We start from the raw sequence: 15,882 nt of genomic DNA on the forward strand, positions 1-15,882 counted from the left end.
TACAGTCCGTGCCTGCTCTACGGTTGGCTTCCTGTTTTAACTGGTATCAATAGGAAGAACGAAAAAATGCTTTTGGTACTGTACCTATCAAGGTTCAACCTCAAGAGATTTGTACTGCAGCAGCACCGCATGTGTGGGATTCTTGCTCATGAATCTATTCTCACTCAATATAATCTTTCTGCTCTCCAGTTGTTCAACCTCTAATCCATAATGTATAAGAGTTTTTTCTTATGGCTTCAAGACACCAGATTTTTCTACTTTGAATGAGTGATTAGAACTGTACCCAGAATGATGCTACTGCCAGAAGAGCCGTGGCATTCTTAGTGCTGCGGCACCAATTCCAGAGATGTTCACTGACATTCTGTTCAGAGTAACAGCCCCCGTGGGTGCTTGCTCCTCCTTGGCAAGTCAGCAATTCTCATGGGACAAACTCTGGAAAAATCACTTCCTGAGACCAAATAAGTCTTGGAGGTAGAAGGGGACACCCATAGCATACTGGTGCAGAAACACCAAGGGCACCAGGCTGGTTTGCATATCAAGGCAACCTGCCTTCCCTCCCTCCCACCCTGAAGACTAGCTCAGCCTCCTTGCCTTCTAGAACCTCAGTGCTGTGTATCACAACGTCCCCCCCATGAGTAAAAAGGCATGTTCATCCCACCTCTGCACCATCAAGGGCTCCTCGACTTGCTACCACCAGTCTTCAACGGCAGAACAGAAAGGATCATGAGCTAATCCTGGAGGCTGCAGAAGCTGTGCTACAGAGGATGCCATTTAGAGATGCAGTGCTTTCCAACTGAATCACAGATCTCACCTGCTGAACTCTGCCTCAAAAACAGGAAGCCCTTTTTGCTAACCCTTCTGGCACTAAGAGAGGGGCAAGCACAAGGGAAGACTCCACTTCTTGACCACAAATGCCAGGAAAGAACACTGCTGTTAGGGTTTTGCTAAAATGACAAGCACGTGACAGAACAGCCACAACTTTTTTTTGCCTCTGTCCTTCGTAGATTCTCCTTCTTCATTTTTTGTTATTAAGAACAACATCCCTTTAAACAGACACATCTTTAAAGATTTGGATTCCATTTCAGTCACAAGGAAATCAGATGCTGCTGTCACATAGGAGATCAGAGTCTTGGCGAGCGGGTGGCTGAAGACAATAGGAGGCAAGAAGCAAGAGCAGCTGGTGGCCTGCGATCCTGTTCCCAGGTTCGGCTAACATGAATGCTGTGACTGTCTGCAAGGGTGACATCCTTCACTCACAAATCTTATTGGTGCAGGTTAATTACATCTTCGGACTACAGTCAGGAGGGAAAAAAGGTAACGCAAAACCACTGACACAAACCATAGCAGCACTCTGGTTTCATGGTCCATGGTCAGAACCCCATTTATTAAACATTATAAACTTAGCAATGTACACCATTTCCTATATACAAATCAAGTTTATCAATTTAAAAAAGTGCTGTTTAAAATTAGGTTTTATTTAAAGCACAAGATAATCAGACTTGTATCTTAACTGAATCAGTTCACTAGTAGTATTGAGAACACAGACACATCGACAGGGGCACAAAACACCTTTTAAGTCTTAATGTTGATTTACTGAAAACTTTGAGGAGAAACATTCAGCTTATTTTATACAAACAGTACATAGTGCTTCCACCATGTCTATTAAAGTTAAGTATATGGTTTAATCCTTTTAAAGCAAGGTACTCGGAAAACTTCTATTTTAAAATACCAGCCTATTTACCTATTCCAAACAAAAGGCCCAAATCCTGCAACTGAATCAAGGCAGACAAAAGTATATGCCTGTGTAGAGGGACTGCAGGCATGTGAGCTAAGTAAAAAACACTTTTCCAAAGTATCCTACCACAAAAATGAGATGATCTAGCACACCCATCTTATAAACAAACCAACCAGCCAACCTAAAGGACTATAAAAAAGTGGCCAGAGAGTAAGAAATGTCAAGTGACCACTATAAACATGTTTAAAATGTAACTGCACAACAGTATAAACACACAAACGATGTTGTTTATTTCTCTACATGCCACAGTTACTTGTTCCATTCTATGCTACGCCGTAGTTTGCCAATATTCTGCAAACACGATCACACCAGGGATACTATGCAATACTGGATCTGTTCTTGATGCTTTTGCTCCATTTTGCAACATTAAGGCCAGCCTCCAGGCTGCTGAACTGACTGAGAAACAAACTGACACTAAGTGGTAGTTTGGCTGAGAGAAATTCTGTAGAAGACCAGATTGAGAAGACATCGCATCAATTCACAGGGACAAGATGTAAGAACAAACTACTCAAAGGACTTCACTAAACACAAACAAAAAGGAAACAACCAGCCAATAGCTTAAATTCACACTTCTTGGATTTTTCAGTGAAACCAGTGTGGGGGCACTTTTTTTTTTTTTATATGAACGTGCTACTTCAATCCCATTTAAAGTTAGTACAAATAAAAAGATAGTAGTGAAAAATTGCTTTATTCTGGCTGCTGGAAATGGAGGCAGACAAAGTGTTACCAGTATGAAAGAACAGTGCTGAAAATATCCTTGGCGTTTGTGTTAGACACTTCCTACAGCAAACCTAGCTTTGTTCTATTGCACAAAAATTGTTAATGAAAATAAAAAGTTCACAGAAATGTAACATTCTAGAAACCACTTTTGAAAAAGGAAAGTAAGGGCACTCAATTCAAGAAAGTTCATTCAGGAAACCAAAAGCCATCCTGTGGGTAACTGCAGGGCATCAAAATCAGCCTTCAGAATAACGAGGAATTGTTTCAGCCTTGCAGGCCCAACAGTACGGAAATCTAGCAAAATCCACAGAAATCACGATGTCTGAACAGACACACTCCTTCACTTTCTCAAACTGCCATTGTGCTTGGAATCACCCGCTAGCGGGAGGTTTCAGGTACTCAAAAGGTACTTTCAGCCGCTGAGATGTCTTTACACAGGACGTGCAGACAGACTGATCCACTTTATTTCCCTGAATTTGCATGTGTATCTTCAAGGACGGATCTCCCCACCTACCGCTGTGCTGACATTGCCGGAGTTCTGCTGAGTGAACTTGCCCAACAGTCCTCAGGGTGGGAGAACTGAGACCTCACGACACAGGATTGTCCTAAGGCAGCTTGAATGTGGCTTGAACGGGAACAGATGTCAGATAATCTGCTTCAAAAGTGTAGCATCGCCATCAAATGCTGTGTTTTTCTAGGTTCTCTAACAGATTGCCAAATGTATTCTGTGCACAAACAGGTTTCCTTTTGATATATGACTCGAGGCCTCATAACTTAAAGCGTGATTAGCCAGTATCTTCTTATCTACAGTAACTACAGCATCCTGTAGAAATGCAAGCCCTAAAAATCATTATAAAAATATTTTCTTAGAGCACTTTAAATAATTTACAAAATTCTACAAAAACTATGTATGTTTATCCATGATATCCCTGTTAAATAGAAGCATTTTTCACATTAGTGTGTATATGATATACAGATATCAGTGTCTCCCACCGACTCTCCTTTCACGTCTCAAGTTTTATCTGGGTAGTTACAATGATAGTTATTTTCTAAAAAGACTGTTACTGTAAAAAAAAAAAGTGTACTTACATATTTGAAACCTTTCTTTTCAAGAGGGAATCTGGGCAGTCCCCTGCAGGTAGGTCAGTAAATTCTGCACAGGTTTTGTCTGAAAATTCCTGCCCTTGGTCCACTTCACAAGCAGTTTCCCTATTCTGCAGGACAGGCATTTTTCCTTCCAAACTGGAGCTGGAGACCTGAATTTCTTCCTGCCTGTCACTGTCCTGGCAGATAACTTCCTCCTTCTTAATGCACATCTGCACACCGTTATCTGCACATGCTCCTCCACTAGTTTTATCCGCTGCTACTGCGGTCACATTTAGTTCCTGCAGTGGGCAACCTGAACTTGGATCTGGCCTCTTGTCCTGCTGGTTATTGTCTCCCTTACTGCACGTGTGTATACTTTGCTGAGATGCGTCTCTGCTAACTTTATCCACTTTTACCACTACTGTACTGTGTTCAGGGCATGGGGGATCTAAACCTGAATCAGCCCAGCTATCTTTGTGGGTATCTCCTTCCTCGATCCACATCTCTGTGTTCTCAGCTTTGGATGTTCCTCTGCAAACCTTATCTGCTTTTACTGCTGCCACGCTCTGTTCCTGCAAGGGGAGACTCGAATGTGAGTCTGACTGGTCTCCTGAAGCACTAGCCTTTCTGGAACCCTCTGCTTCCTCTTCGATACACAAAGGAGCAGTCGCCAGGCTTTCACAAGTTTCTGCTACCTGGGTACTTGACACTTCCACAGTGAGCTTCTGAGAGAAGTTAGATTCTTTTATTGCTGTCGTACTCTCCCCACTAAGTTCGCCTTTCGGCAAGGGGGCTTCTTTTCCCTGGTTAAGCATGTCTGTATCCTGTGAAGCAACCTCTGTCCCTAACGCACCGCTCTGGGCGAGCAAACGCTCTGCTTTCTGCCTTTTGTTCAAAAGCATGGACTTCTTCCTGTCCCGAGCATATTTTAGACCTGCAATAAATTTACTCGAAATTTTTAGGTGAAAGGTATTCTTTCTTTTAGATCTAGACTTTGCATTGATTACTTTTCGTACTTTACAACCTTCATTTTTGCTGGTTTTAGGTGGAAGCGTTTTCTGCACTGACTCTGTATGAGGGACATCCTTTTTACCTGTTGCATTTCCAGCTAACTCACCAGCAGCAATACCTTTAACCCCCACCACTCCTTGCTTAGCTTTCGACTGACCAGTAGTATGAAGATTAACATTCTCTGCAGAGGAAGCAGATTTCCCGCTGCCTTGTAACATTGCACTTTTCCCTTCTGTTCTCGGAGAGTTCTTCAACTCATCAGTTTGCTGAGACACCCCAGACTTTTTACTCTGAGCCAGCATGAGGTCAATCTCATTTTCAACCGGCTGTTGCTTTGCTTTTCCTTTATTAGCAGTTTGTTTGGTCACTCTCAGTAAGTCCAGAGTTGTATCATCTTTTTGTATCTCTGGATTGCTTGCAGAGTCTTTAGCCTTTTCTGCCAAAAACTTCCTAATTTCCTGTTCGATGCTGTCATCACTGTCCACTGAACTGCTGTCATCAGCATCTGACACAGCTGTGAAAGTACCTTTTCTATTTTTAGCTACGTGCAGGTTATTCTGGTTTGAGACTGGTTTAGGTTTATACCCTTTTTTAAGTTGTAAGTTAAACTCTAAGTTCTTCATGGTTTCCGGTTTTTCACTGGTACATTTGACATTTATGTTGTCTGGAGGATTTCTGACTGCATTCTCTTTCACAGCTTTTCTAGGTTTTGAGAGGCAGCTTTTCAGTAGCATGGGATTTTTACATTTCCACTCGTTTTGTTGGAGGCTACTAAATTCATCTAGCAGCTGAGTTTCCGTCTCGCTAAACCTGACTCTCTTCTTGCACTGAGATTTCTGGTCCTTGGACTTCTTCTTTAATTTTCTTTTAGACCGTAAAAGGTCCTTGATAGCACTATCAAGGTCCTCATCGCTATCCAGAGAACTGCTCTCATCATTCGAACCATCCCTCTCTTGTGTTTGGATGGTATTTTTCATGAGCTTTGTCGCACTACTCTGAACCTGCATGAAAGGATTTACGGAGTCCAAGGCCAAACATCTGCCATCAGATCCAGTTAGTTTGGAAGACATCAGCTGCTGCTGCTGCCTGGTTTCTTTACTGCTGAGCCTCTGAGCATCACAGAGTTCTGTGGGGCTGCTCAGGGCACACTCCTCTTGGAGCACAGGAAATCCTGAGTAGCTACCTGGCTGGAAAAGTCCTATGTCCAGCTGCTCAGGTGGTTTTGATGCCCCTTGTTTCGCTATTCTGCCTTCCCTTTTAAGTCTCCTTTTACGACTCAGTGATAGCTTCAGTGTTTTGGGAAGAGAAGGCTCAAGGGTACCAGTGAGGCTGTTTTGATCGGAAGGCAAAGGCATCTGGATTGAGTGTGACAGGCTGGGAGGCTTTGTTCCAAGGTTTTCTGACTGTGCTTTCAGAGCCAAAAAAGCCCTGATTTCTTGCTCGATACTGTCATCGCTGTCCACAAGGCTGCTGTCACTTTCACAATGGGAGGACGAGAGAAGCTGGGGAGAAAAGGAGTAGTCTGCAGTGAGTGATTTGTTGTCACTTCCCATTTGGGATGGCATGATTGTTTTGGAAATATCAAGGATAGCTTCTGCACACATGAGTTCTGCAGATGTGTCTGCTCTGCAAGAGGCCTGCAATGTGAGCTCACAAGCAGCAATCTTGTTTTCTGGAAGTGCAAAATGTCTGGCTTTTTTCAGTGGTTTAAACAGATTGTTAAATTCATTGCTGGTGCTTTCTAATTCTGTTGACTTTGAGTTAATTTCTTTCCTCTTGTTGCCTGTAGGGCTTTTATGAATTTCTGGTGAGGCACTTTTTGTTGAGCTAATTGTCAGGCTCGCAGAAATGTCTGCCATCCCCTTTGTATCAAATTGTTCCCTCTGCAAAGGGACACAGTCTGTTGCATGACCTGCCTCCTTCCTGATTTTCTCCAGCTGATAAAGCTGAATGGCTTCTTCAATGCCATCATCGCTACTTGAGTCAGATGCGTGCACGCTCTCGTTGATAAGCACTCTTCTTGTCTCCCAGTAATTAGCTCCACTTTCTTCATTTTGCTCTACTAACCAGGGCTGGCTGGCAGTGGCCATTTCCAGATACGCTTGGTTCACTTGGCTGAAATCACTAGGCTCTGCCTGGATTTTGGACTGCAAACACTTGGACTGTGTGCTGGTTTTCTGTAGCTTGGCATGGTGTCTCAAGAGGAGTGCGTTACAACCTTGCTTTAGAGCACCACAGTTTGTTTTGTTTGTTGTTTCTTTGTTGCATTTTAGGACAGATCTGGCATGGGAATCTTTTTTATCCTCCTCAGTTACACACTTACTAATTTCTTGCTGCTTCTTCTCATTCAAGAACTGCACTATTTCAGCCTGTATGCTCTGTTCAAAAGAGTCATCGCTACTGATGCTCTGAGGGGAAGCAGGTTGTAGCCTTTTACCAATTCCCAGGTGGTCAGACAGGTACTCTTCAGAGAGCATCTCAGCTTTAAATTTCACGGGGAGCAGGTTACTAGCCATTTTGTTCTGTGAGAATTCTCTCTTAAACCTTTTGTCTCTGCTTAAATTTTCAGAACGCTCTGCACTCCTTTGCAATGACTGGTCACTTCTGCTCTTTGCTTTCAAGTACTCTTGAATAGCTTCCTCTATACCTCGGTCAACAGAATCGTCACTATCAGAATCAAGCAAGAGAGTCCCAAACCCCACGTTCTCTTCCACTTCAGTGTCATCTGAATCAGCAGGGCATCCACACTTGGTATACTGAGGACGCTTCTGTAGCAATGCGGTGCTAGATGCGACCCTGTTACTAGTGCCCTTTTCACCCTTTTGTTTCTTCTGCATAATACAATCATACTCATTGTTCATACCCAGGGGAGACTCTTGACTTTGCAGGTTGTTTATGATCATCTGAACTTTCGCACTTACAGAGGTTCTAGTGACGTCCCCTTCGGATTCAGAGAAGCAAACGGGGTATCTACAATTCCTTGCTGGTCCAAAGGACTCCCATTTTGTCTGAAGAGCTACCAGAGGAGAAGCATTCATAAGGAACATTCTAGCAGACAACAGCGAAGTCCACAATGGAACAGATTTTCAAGCGGGGCTCTCTTCCATCCTACAACAAGAAAAAAAGGAGGAAAGTATTTTTTATTATGCATCTACCTTCTAGAAGTTCCATGCAATAATACTGGTTACATAAATTGCAAATCATTTACGCTCAGACATACTATGCCAGATAATCACAAGAGTTACTCCTCAACATCACTTCAACGGGTAAATCAGTCACTACTGCCATTAAGGATAAGACAAAGCACTCATCATTTGTGGTTTTCAGTACTTTCTGGCACAACCATAATCCAATTCAGGTAATTATCTTCACTTCTGAAACTCCTCCTGCACTTTCCATCGAAGGCTGCGCTCTTTACCTATGTTCCTAAGTAACCTAAGTAAGACCCACAGAGAACAACCCTGAAGATACTTCAGTGCAGAGGTGTGTGTGATCCCCTTCTGCACTAACATTGTCCAAATATTTTTGCGTGAAATATTGGCAAGACAGAAAGAACAATTTTAAGAGAACCTTTCATAAAAAAAGTGGAATTGGTGGGAGTGGAAAGCCCTGCAAAATACTTTGCTCCCTGTGTTTCCTTTGGCATAATTGCCCTTTTTAAAGAACTCCCACCGTGCGTAGCTCAGCTTCTTAGTTGTGATGAAAGCAACGTTGACTATGTCCACGTAGTATAAAATGGACAGATGTGAAGCAAGCCTGTCTGTGATCTGAGATGGTGGAACACAAACCAACACCTATTCAAAGAGCGGAGTAACTGTGTTAGCATGATGCCTGGACTCACACACTAGCACGACACAGCTTTTACTAGTTCTGGCTTGGCATTAAACACATACAGCTGACGGACTTGGGGCAGCTCAGAGAGGAAAGGGAGCTTATTTCTTCCCCAAAAATACTACAGAGCAATAACACTCAGACATCAAACATTCTGGCCTCACTGCAGGATAAAAGCTCTTGATATACATAAATATTCAGGAGTTTGCAAAAGCAGGACGAAGATTATGAACTATTCTTTGTGCTACAGCAGAAAACCCAAACAGAATGAAGCCCCGTTTGGTGGAACAATGAAAAAAAGCCACCCAGAAAATGCCAGATAACACCCCAAAGAGTCCCACAGTCCCACGAGGACCGAAGGTTTCACCTGCAGCATCATTTGGTAGGATCAAACCAGCATCTGGCTGACAGAAGGCAGACAGCAAGCCCAACAAAAACCTACAGCAGCTGGGTGGTTCTTCACACCCGATCCACAGTCTCGCACCCCAAACCCAACGAACCCCCACTGCAGCAGGGCGCTGGACTCTACCGACCTACAGAGACATGCTTCTGTCTCCAAGTACTCTCCGACCTTGCCTTTGTCAATTATTCTCTAGTTCTGGTTTCGAATTAATCAGTGGCAATAAATATTTTAAAGAATTAATGATTCCAAACTCTGTAAAACTTATAACTCTATTTATTTGCTCCCAAGAATAAGGTAACAGACAACTAAGGAAGTCGATTCTTTATCGCTTTTTAGAAGAGCACGGTGCTCCAACAAAGAATACGACTTCTGTCAAAATTATTCTGGGACCTGCACTCAGGCAGCAGTTTTATTGCCATCTTGTTACCAGACCAGAATATTCTTTAAATCTTGTTGACCAAGGCAGGGTCAGCCTGAACATGCCTTACATGACATCTGCAGAGCACTTAGCTCCAAACACACCACTGATAATGCTTTTGCCGCTTCGTTCACCGGTTCTCTGCCGCAGAACATCTTAGCAGAATACACTTTAGTAGTGCAAGCTCTGGACATCCGTTTCTGATTTTCTTTTCCTCAGTGATAACTCATCTCAAAACATAATTCCTGCAGAATTAAAATTTTAAGTATAGTGATCAAGAACATCCCCGCTGGCTGGCTGGTACCCGGAGCAGCCCAACACACACTACTTTAACTTCAACCAAAGATTAAGTTTAGACTGACTCCAGCTCCGTGCACGCCAATAAAGCACCGTGCTCCCGAACGTTCGTGTATTTGGCCACGGATAAGCGGGAAGGCACCTCACCAGCAGCCACCACGGCTCAGAGCCCCAACTTCCAGAAAGGTGTGAATGAACGCACGATTTCTTAAACGGCCTCCAACACATTCACTAGGGCAAACATACGTTAAAAACATTTTTCCTTGTAATAAGCAGCTAAGGATGAAAAAAGACAGAAATCAGAATACCTAATTATCTTGAAGAAATGCAATTAACACGCACAAGCTCCCAGCTTCATTAAAAAAAACAACAACAAACCCCAACTTATTTCCTATTTAACCTATTTCCACAGTTTCCAGGAAAGGGGCAGGTGCCTTCGTTACCCCACGCCCAGACTGCAGCTGCCCTGCAAGAACTGCCGGGGGTGCGATGGACTGCCCGGCCCCAGCACCCCAGCCAGGGCACCCACCCAGGGGTGCGGGCTCTGGGGGGCACCCACCCAGGGCACCCATGGGGGGGCGAGGGGACACCCGGGGGGGGGGGGGGCGGGGGGACACCACTGGGGCATCTGGAGGCTGCCTGAGGGGGAATGTGAGGGAATACCTATGTGGGGGGCAGCCAGAGGGGAAAAGGGGGACACCCACTGAGGCGAGGAGGAGAGGAGGCCCTCACAGAGCTGGGGGACCCACGGAGGGGATGAGGAGGGGGGGGGGCACCCACGGAGGGGGTGAGGAAGGGACACGACGGGGACTGGCCGGGGGGCACCCCCCGGGGCTGCCTGAGGGGCCAGGCACGCGGCGGGGTGTCCTCCAGAGCTCCGTGAAGGGAAACGAGGACACCCACCCGGGGGGGGGGGGCGGGGGGCAGCAACCGGAGCGCTGTCAGGGGCCATGAGGGGACACCCACCCGCGGGGGACACCCCCAGCGGGGCTGTGAGGGGACACCCACCCACGGGGGCCGCCCGGCGGCGACGTACGCGGGGCCACCGCCGCGGGGCGCCCCGCCCGCTGCCCGCGGCCAGCCGGGCCCTGCCCGCGCCGCCATGGCTCCCCCTTCCCGCCTTCCGCCGCCCTCGGCCGGCCGCGCCGGGCCCGGACCTGGGCCTCGGCCTCCGCCTCGGCGGGGCCCCCGCCGCGCCGCCCCGGCCGCCCCCCGGCGCTCACCTGTGGCCGCCGCCGCCGCGGGGAGAGGCCGAGAGGGATGGCGGTGGGGGCGGCCGAGCCCGGGCTCACCGCTCCGCCGGGCTCCGCTCCGCCGCTGCCCGCCGCGCTGGTGCAGGGGCGGGCGGCGCTTCCTTCCCTGCCCCCGGGGAGCGGGAGGCATGCGCCGCAGGGCTCCGCCGGGGAGGCGGGGGCGACCGCCCGGCCCTCGGCGGCCGCCGGCTCTGCCCGCCGGAGCGGCGGGGCGGGGGGGGGGCCGGGCCGGGCGGGCACAAAGGCAGGCGCGGCCGCTCCAGGGGGAGGCTGGAGCCGGTTCGGCGCCCGGTAGCGGACGGTCCGGCGGGGAGGAGCGGGGCTCTGGGGCCCTTTGCAGGCGCGGGGCGAGGTGTGGGCCGCAGCCCTGGCCCTGCTCGGCACCAGGCTTGCTCCCTGGGCGTTTGGGACCGGAGCCGAGCGCAGCCCACGGCAGGAGAGTAACTCGGGGTGCAGCGGGGGAGGCTCTAAACACGGGCACGACACGCCACTGAGTGTCCCAGACCTAGAGTTTGGGGATGCAGGACCAGGGCAGAGGTTGAGAGCTGAGGCCTGTTTTTTCAGTAGCTGAAGCAGTTGGTGCGCGGGCTCCCGGAGTTACCAGGGTATCGGAGCTTTCACGTAGGGAAACAGGAAGGTTTTAGTGCTCTGTCTCTTCTCCGCGTGGCTGGTGAGCAGCTTTTCCCGAGGATGCGCTGCCAGCCGTGTCCTATGATCCCTGTGCTTCCCGAGCAGAACCAAGCCACAGGTTCCTTCTTTTTTGGGACACCAGTTTCAACCTGCTCATTCACTAAGAAACAGAGTGAGTCATAACTCTCGGTTTGTATCACAGGCAAAGTTTTCATTCCTGCTTTCCGGCAAACAAAATCCTGGTGCCTGAACCCAAAGTGCTGCCTATATTCCCTTTGCCAATGCGTTTTTTTTCTCCTGTGATGCTACAGAGGGAACCAGCATCTTCTGGCTGGGTGTTGCCAAAATCCCATGGGAAATGCTCAGGCTAGGAGATGTCAAGTGAACAGCAGTGGGGAACAGCAGGTACAAAGGGTCCCAGGCTGAAAAATGGGGTCCCAGCCCGTGGCAGTGCAGATGGGGCACCGTGCTTGTACCCCACTGGGCTCCTCTGCCCTAAGGGAAATTACTGCGGGTGTACAAGAGAGTAGTGGATGTCAGAATCAGGCCTGTTATCCTTAACAGGTGTCATCACATCTAATTATTCATTTTCTGTGTCACTTTTCATTCAAAGCTCCAGACACTTTGCTTGACTGATGTTGCCGTTTCTGCCGCAGCTTTGACAGCCTGTCGCAGCACCACAGCACAGCTCAGAAGTTTTTTTAATTCAAGAGTTAGATGGCAATTTCCTTACACAGTGATAAACACTGGTGAGCATTTAGCCTGGCTCCGAGGTGAATATATTCTGTCCTTGCAGGAGAAGGTGCTGCTGGCAGACTGAACCTCCCCTGTCCCTGTCCCCAGTATCGGTGCAGGGTTGGTGCCAGATACCGTGCCGTGCATCTGAGCTGCAAGGCTCTTCAGATGTTTTTGTGCTTACTCTGTGGGAACACACATCGCAAGATGTGGGGCTGACATATGCTGAGTGCTGTGGAACAAATTTCCACCTGCTTTTACCCCAGAGATGCTTGTTTTTGGGAACACATGTATTTTCATGCCCTGAGCAACTGCGCCTTTCCTGGATTCCAACCTCACGTTCTAGGGATTTTTTTTTCCCCAGGAATTCTCTACCTACCAATCCAGGTCTGACCCTGGGGGTGTGGGACAAGACCATGTTTCAAAGTGTCAGACACAGTTATAGACTCATATTAATTTATCTGCTGCTCTTACAATAGATAAAATGGAGCCGCTAAGACTTGGCCTGTGTGTTCTTGTCCCTGGGATATGTAATATGCTTTTATATTCTGAAATGGCTCGCTCAAACAGGACTGCTGAAAACAGCACAGCCAGCATCTGTGTGCAGAAGGAAACAATGAACTTGCTTTTCCTTAGCTGCAGAACTGCAGCCCGGAGGTGAGGACACTTTGCTCCTTTTACCATATCCTCCTAATGCCACGCCAGAGGAAAGAAAGGGCTCTTGTATTCATGTGTCCTCTCGGGCCAAGCCAATTTGCATGTGAGTGCACTTTAAAAATAAAATTAAAGTCAAAGCTATGGCCAGAGGCCTGATAAATGTTTTTGTGCACATGCAGTTGCTTGGAAGGGGGGAGGCTCGTTGCCGCTGGAGAGCTCTGCTGTTACCAGCGGAGGTGGCATTTTATGGCTCTGCAGAGCAAGTTGCCTCCATGTGCAGCCTTTGACTTGAAAGAGGAGCAGAGCCTCTCCCCAAGGTCCCATTAGGGATGATTTGTCTTCCTGATCCATGATCTTTGCGGAAATGAGAGCGGTGGTCCCATCCCTGTGTCCCCGCTGAACAGATGACAAAGTCATGAGCGCTAATTGGACCTCTTGTTAGGATGGCTGGAATGGCTGGGAAACATTCATGTTTTCAAAATGAAACATCTTCCCTGACCTCAGGATCTGTTCATCCCATTTGCAGTATATTGCAGGGGGTAGGAACAGGTGCTCATTAGAGGTGGCTCTGGATACATTAGAGGCAAAAGCTGCTCTGGGTTATCAGAGGCTGAAAATAGAGCTCAGGTGATGCTTCACCACCCCACCCCCCCCGCCCCCCCCCTCCAAGAAAGAGGACAAGATTAAAACCAAAATAGTAAGAATAAAAGGACTCACTTTGCAGATCTTGTTGTCAGGTAACCTGTGGCTTCCTGGGCAATTACAGTTCCTACATGGAGCTGTGTTAAAACACCAGGCATTTCTGCCACGCTGCTGTTTCCTTGGGAATATGAGTCACACCCAATGCTGGCTGAGGGCAGAGCCATGTCTAGGACAAGAGGGATGTTGATAGCCTCAGGTTCTACAAACCCTTTCCTCTGCTGGTGGCAGTTTTGCATTCCCCGAGCGCGTCTCTGGATTTTGGGGCAAAATCGGTCCACAGAAGTGAAATCCTCCTGTGATCATTGAGATTTTGTTGGAAGAAGCAGTGGGGAAAGGATGCAGATGGAGTCCAATCTGAACCTTGAGGTCAGTTAGTATTTGGGGTCCATCTATCATCTGGCTCCACCAAGCTTCAGGAGGCTCAAAACTTCTGGAAAAAGAGGTGTCAATACCCGCTTTAAAATAAATCAAGCGGGTTTCATACCTCTGGTTCAAAACAGGGCTCAGGTGTGCCTTGAGGACTTGTTTGCCTCTTGCACAAATTTTCTCATGCTACAAGCTGCAGTGAGCACCGGGCACATCCTGGGTGGCAGCAGATCTCGGGGAGCAGCAGGTCACAGCGGTGGCCCTGCTCCTATGTCCTCCTGCCCCACTCAGCTCCTTGTCTGATTGCAGGTGGCGTATTAGATGGAGTACAACTGGATTGTGTAGTAACATGGTAAATTGAAGAGTTTAGTTGTTATTTAATAAATGCCAAGGAGGCTCATGAGGCCTTGAACTTATAATGGAAAGATCTAATTTAGAAAAGAAAAGGAACAGAGATGTCTGTGAAAGCTGCCAGCAAACAGCTGGGTATTGAACACTGAACATTTCTATCTACCCTCTGAATGGAGCAGAGGTGGTGTGAGCTTCCTTACAGCTGGGTGCTGCCCGGGGAAGCAGCATCTGGGACAGGAGGAGGTCTGAGGACAATTCTTGGCAGCTCAGTCCTGGGAAGCTCTGCTGTGTTTTGCCTTGACGCTGTTGCTCTAAATTGCTGTTGGATGCCAGATTTTTTTTTAGGAAAAGAGACCCACCGTCTCCATGAAACACATCGAGTGGAAAGTATAGCGCAGAGGCATGGCTACAGAACACATTTAATGTTTCTGAGTGAAATCTGAGGAACTTCCCACTCGTTACTAACCATTATACAGGCCACAGCTGAAGGTCTCTGTGGGACACAACTAATTGCTTTTGAAGATGTACCTTTTCAGTAGTAACTCCCAGTGTCGCTGGCATAAGAATACAACCTGAGAAATACAATTTAGTGCCAAGAGGTTTAATTGCAACCCTGACCTTTCCTTGCCATCGTATGGCAGCGACCTGTAAAATTTCGAAGGAAACAATGGCACCTCTCATATTTTGTACCTAGAACCTTTTAATGGTTTTTGTACCACTCATTCCTATATAGGTTAATTTATAAATTTTTCATGTTTACAAACATGGAAATGTGCCGTATGGGCTTTTAAGAGTTTTCTTTACGCAAGTCTTCCCTTTCTGTCCAGCTCTGTGGGCTTTGCTTTGAGGCAATGCTGTCTGTATTCCCACAAGGACATTTCCAGCTAGATCCCGTTCTTGTCACAATTCTGCTTCTGCCCATTAGGTGTCAGACTGTTATCGGCACAGTCTCCTCCCGTTCTGGGGCTTGGAAGAGGGATATGAGAAGCTGGGAGCTACCGTGGCTTATCTCGGGTGCTGGCTGCATGCTCGCCTATGGGTGCTACCCAGAAAGGGCAAACTGGGTGGAGTGGTGCTCATTGGGCCACCAAACTGGGACTTTCTGCTGGCCTTGGCCCAGGCTTTACCAGCTGCGGTGCAACCAGAGCCACTGCCAGCTCATCCCGGGGCTGCAGGCAGCAAGTCCTGCCCCAATCCTGCAGGGTTTTACAGTGCATTTGTATTTTAGATCATGCGTATTTGCATTCCACAGGTCAGGGCTTCATATTGCAATAGCTCCTTCCTTCTGCTCTTGGATCTGCAGGGTCACTGAGGTGCTGCCAGGGCAGTGATGTGCCTCACCACCTCGTCCATCATCCCCTTGGGAGCGAGCAGCTGAGTGGAAGGTGCCAGGACAGCTCAGAGATTTCCTGCGTCTCAGGGTTTGGGAGCACTGATGAATGCACAGGGATTCATTCAGGGACAGAAAGTCAGTCTTTTTTTTTCTTTTTAATGAAAATTTTAATGTGCTGTTTCCTTTAGCAACACTTTGATTTCAGCCACAAGCGAGGATATAAACACAGGCACTAGGTGCCATGAGCCAAGGTGGACGGTGATGAAAATGGGTCTGTGAGCTTTAAAATGGCCT

At 47.6% G+C, this 15,882-nt stretch overlaps 1 protein-coding gene across 2 annotated transcripts; it reads right to left on the minus strand.

Annotated features, from left to right (window-relative positions):
- Positions 1 to 1,350: 1,350 nt before the first annotated feature.
- Positions 1,351 to 11,011, minus strand: PPP1R26 (protein phosphatase 1 regulatory subunit 26). 2 transcript variants are annotated; one of them, XM_055811221.1, is made up of 3 exons: positions 10,785 to 11,011; positions 3,605 to 7,720; positions 1,351 to 3,338 (listed from the first exon to the last, which is right to left on the minus strand). In XM_055811221.1, the coding sequence occupies exons 2-3, from the start codon at positions 7,657 to 7,659 to the stop codon at positions 3,329 to 3,331; spliced, it is 4,065 nt and encodes a 1,354-aa protein (XP_055667196.1). In that variant the 5' UTR covers positions 7,660 to 7,720; positions 10,785 to 11,011; the 3' UTR covers positions 1,351 to 3,328. The 2 variants fall into 2 exon arrangements, with proteins under 2 accessions (XP_055667196.1, XP_055667193.1); XM_055811218.1 differs by having other exon boundaries at positions 1,351 to 3,355.
- Positions 11,012 to 15,882: the final 4,871 nt, after the last annotated feature.

The sequence above is a fragment of the Falco peregrinus genome, chromosome 1 (assembly GCF_023634155.1).
Source record: "Falco peregrinus isolate bFalPer1 chromosome 1, bFalPer1.pri, whole genome shotgun sequence".
Lineage (NCBI taxonomy): Eukaryota > Metazoa > Chordata > Aves > Falconiformes > Falconidae > Falco > Falco peregrinus.

Bases quoted from the DNA above. Each gene is read 5' to 3' on its own strand.
- PPP1R26 (XM_055811218.1), bottom strand. From the start codon at position 7,659: ATGTTCCTTATGAATGCTTCTCCTCTGGTAGCTCTTCAGACAAAATGG. The intron at 3,356-3,604 runs GTAAGTACACTT...AATGATTTTTAG, and splicing joins AAAAGAAAGGTTTCAAATAT to GGCTTGCATTTCTACAGGAT.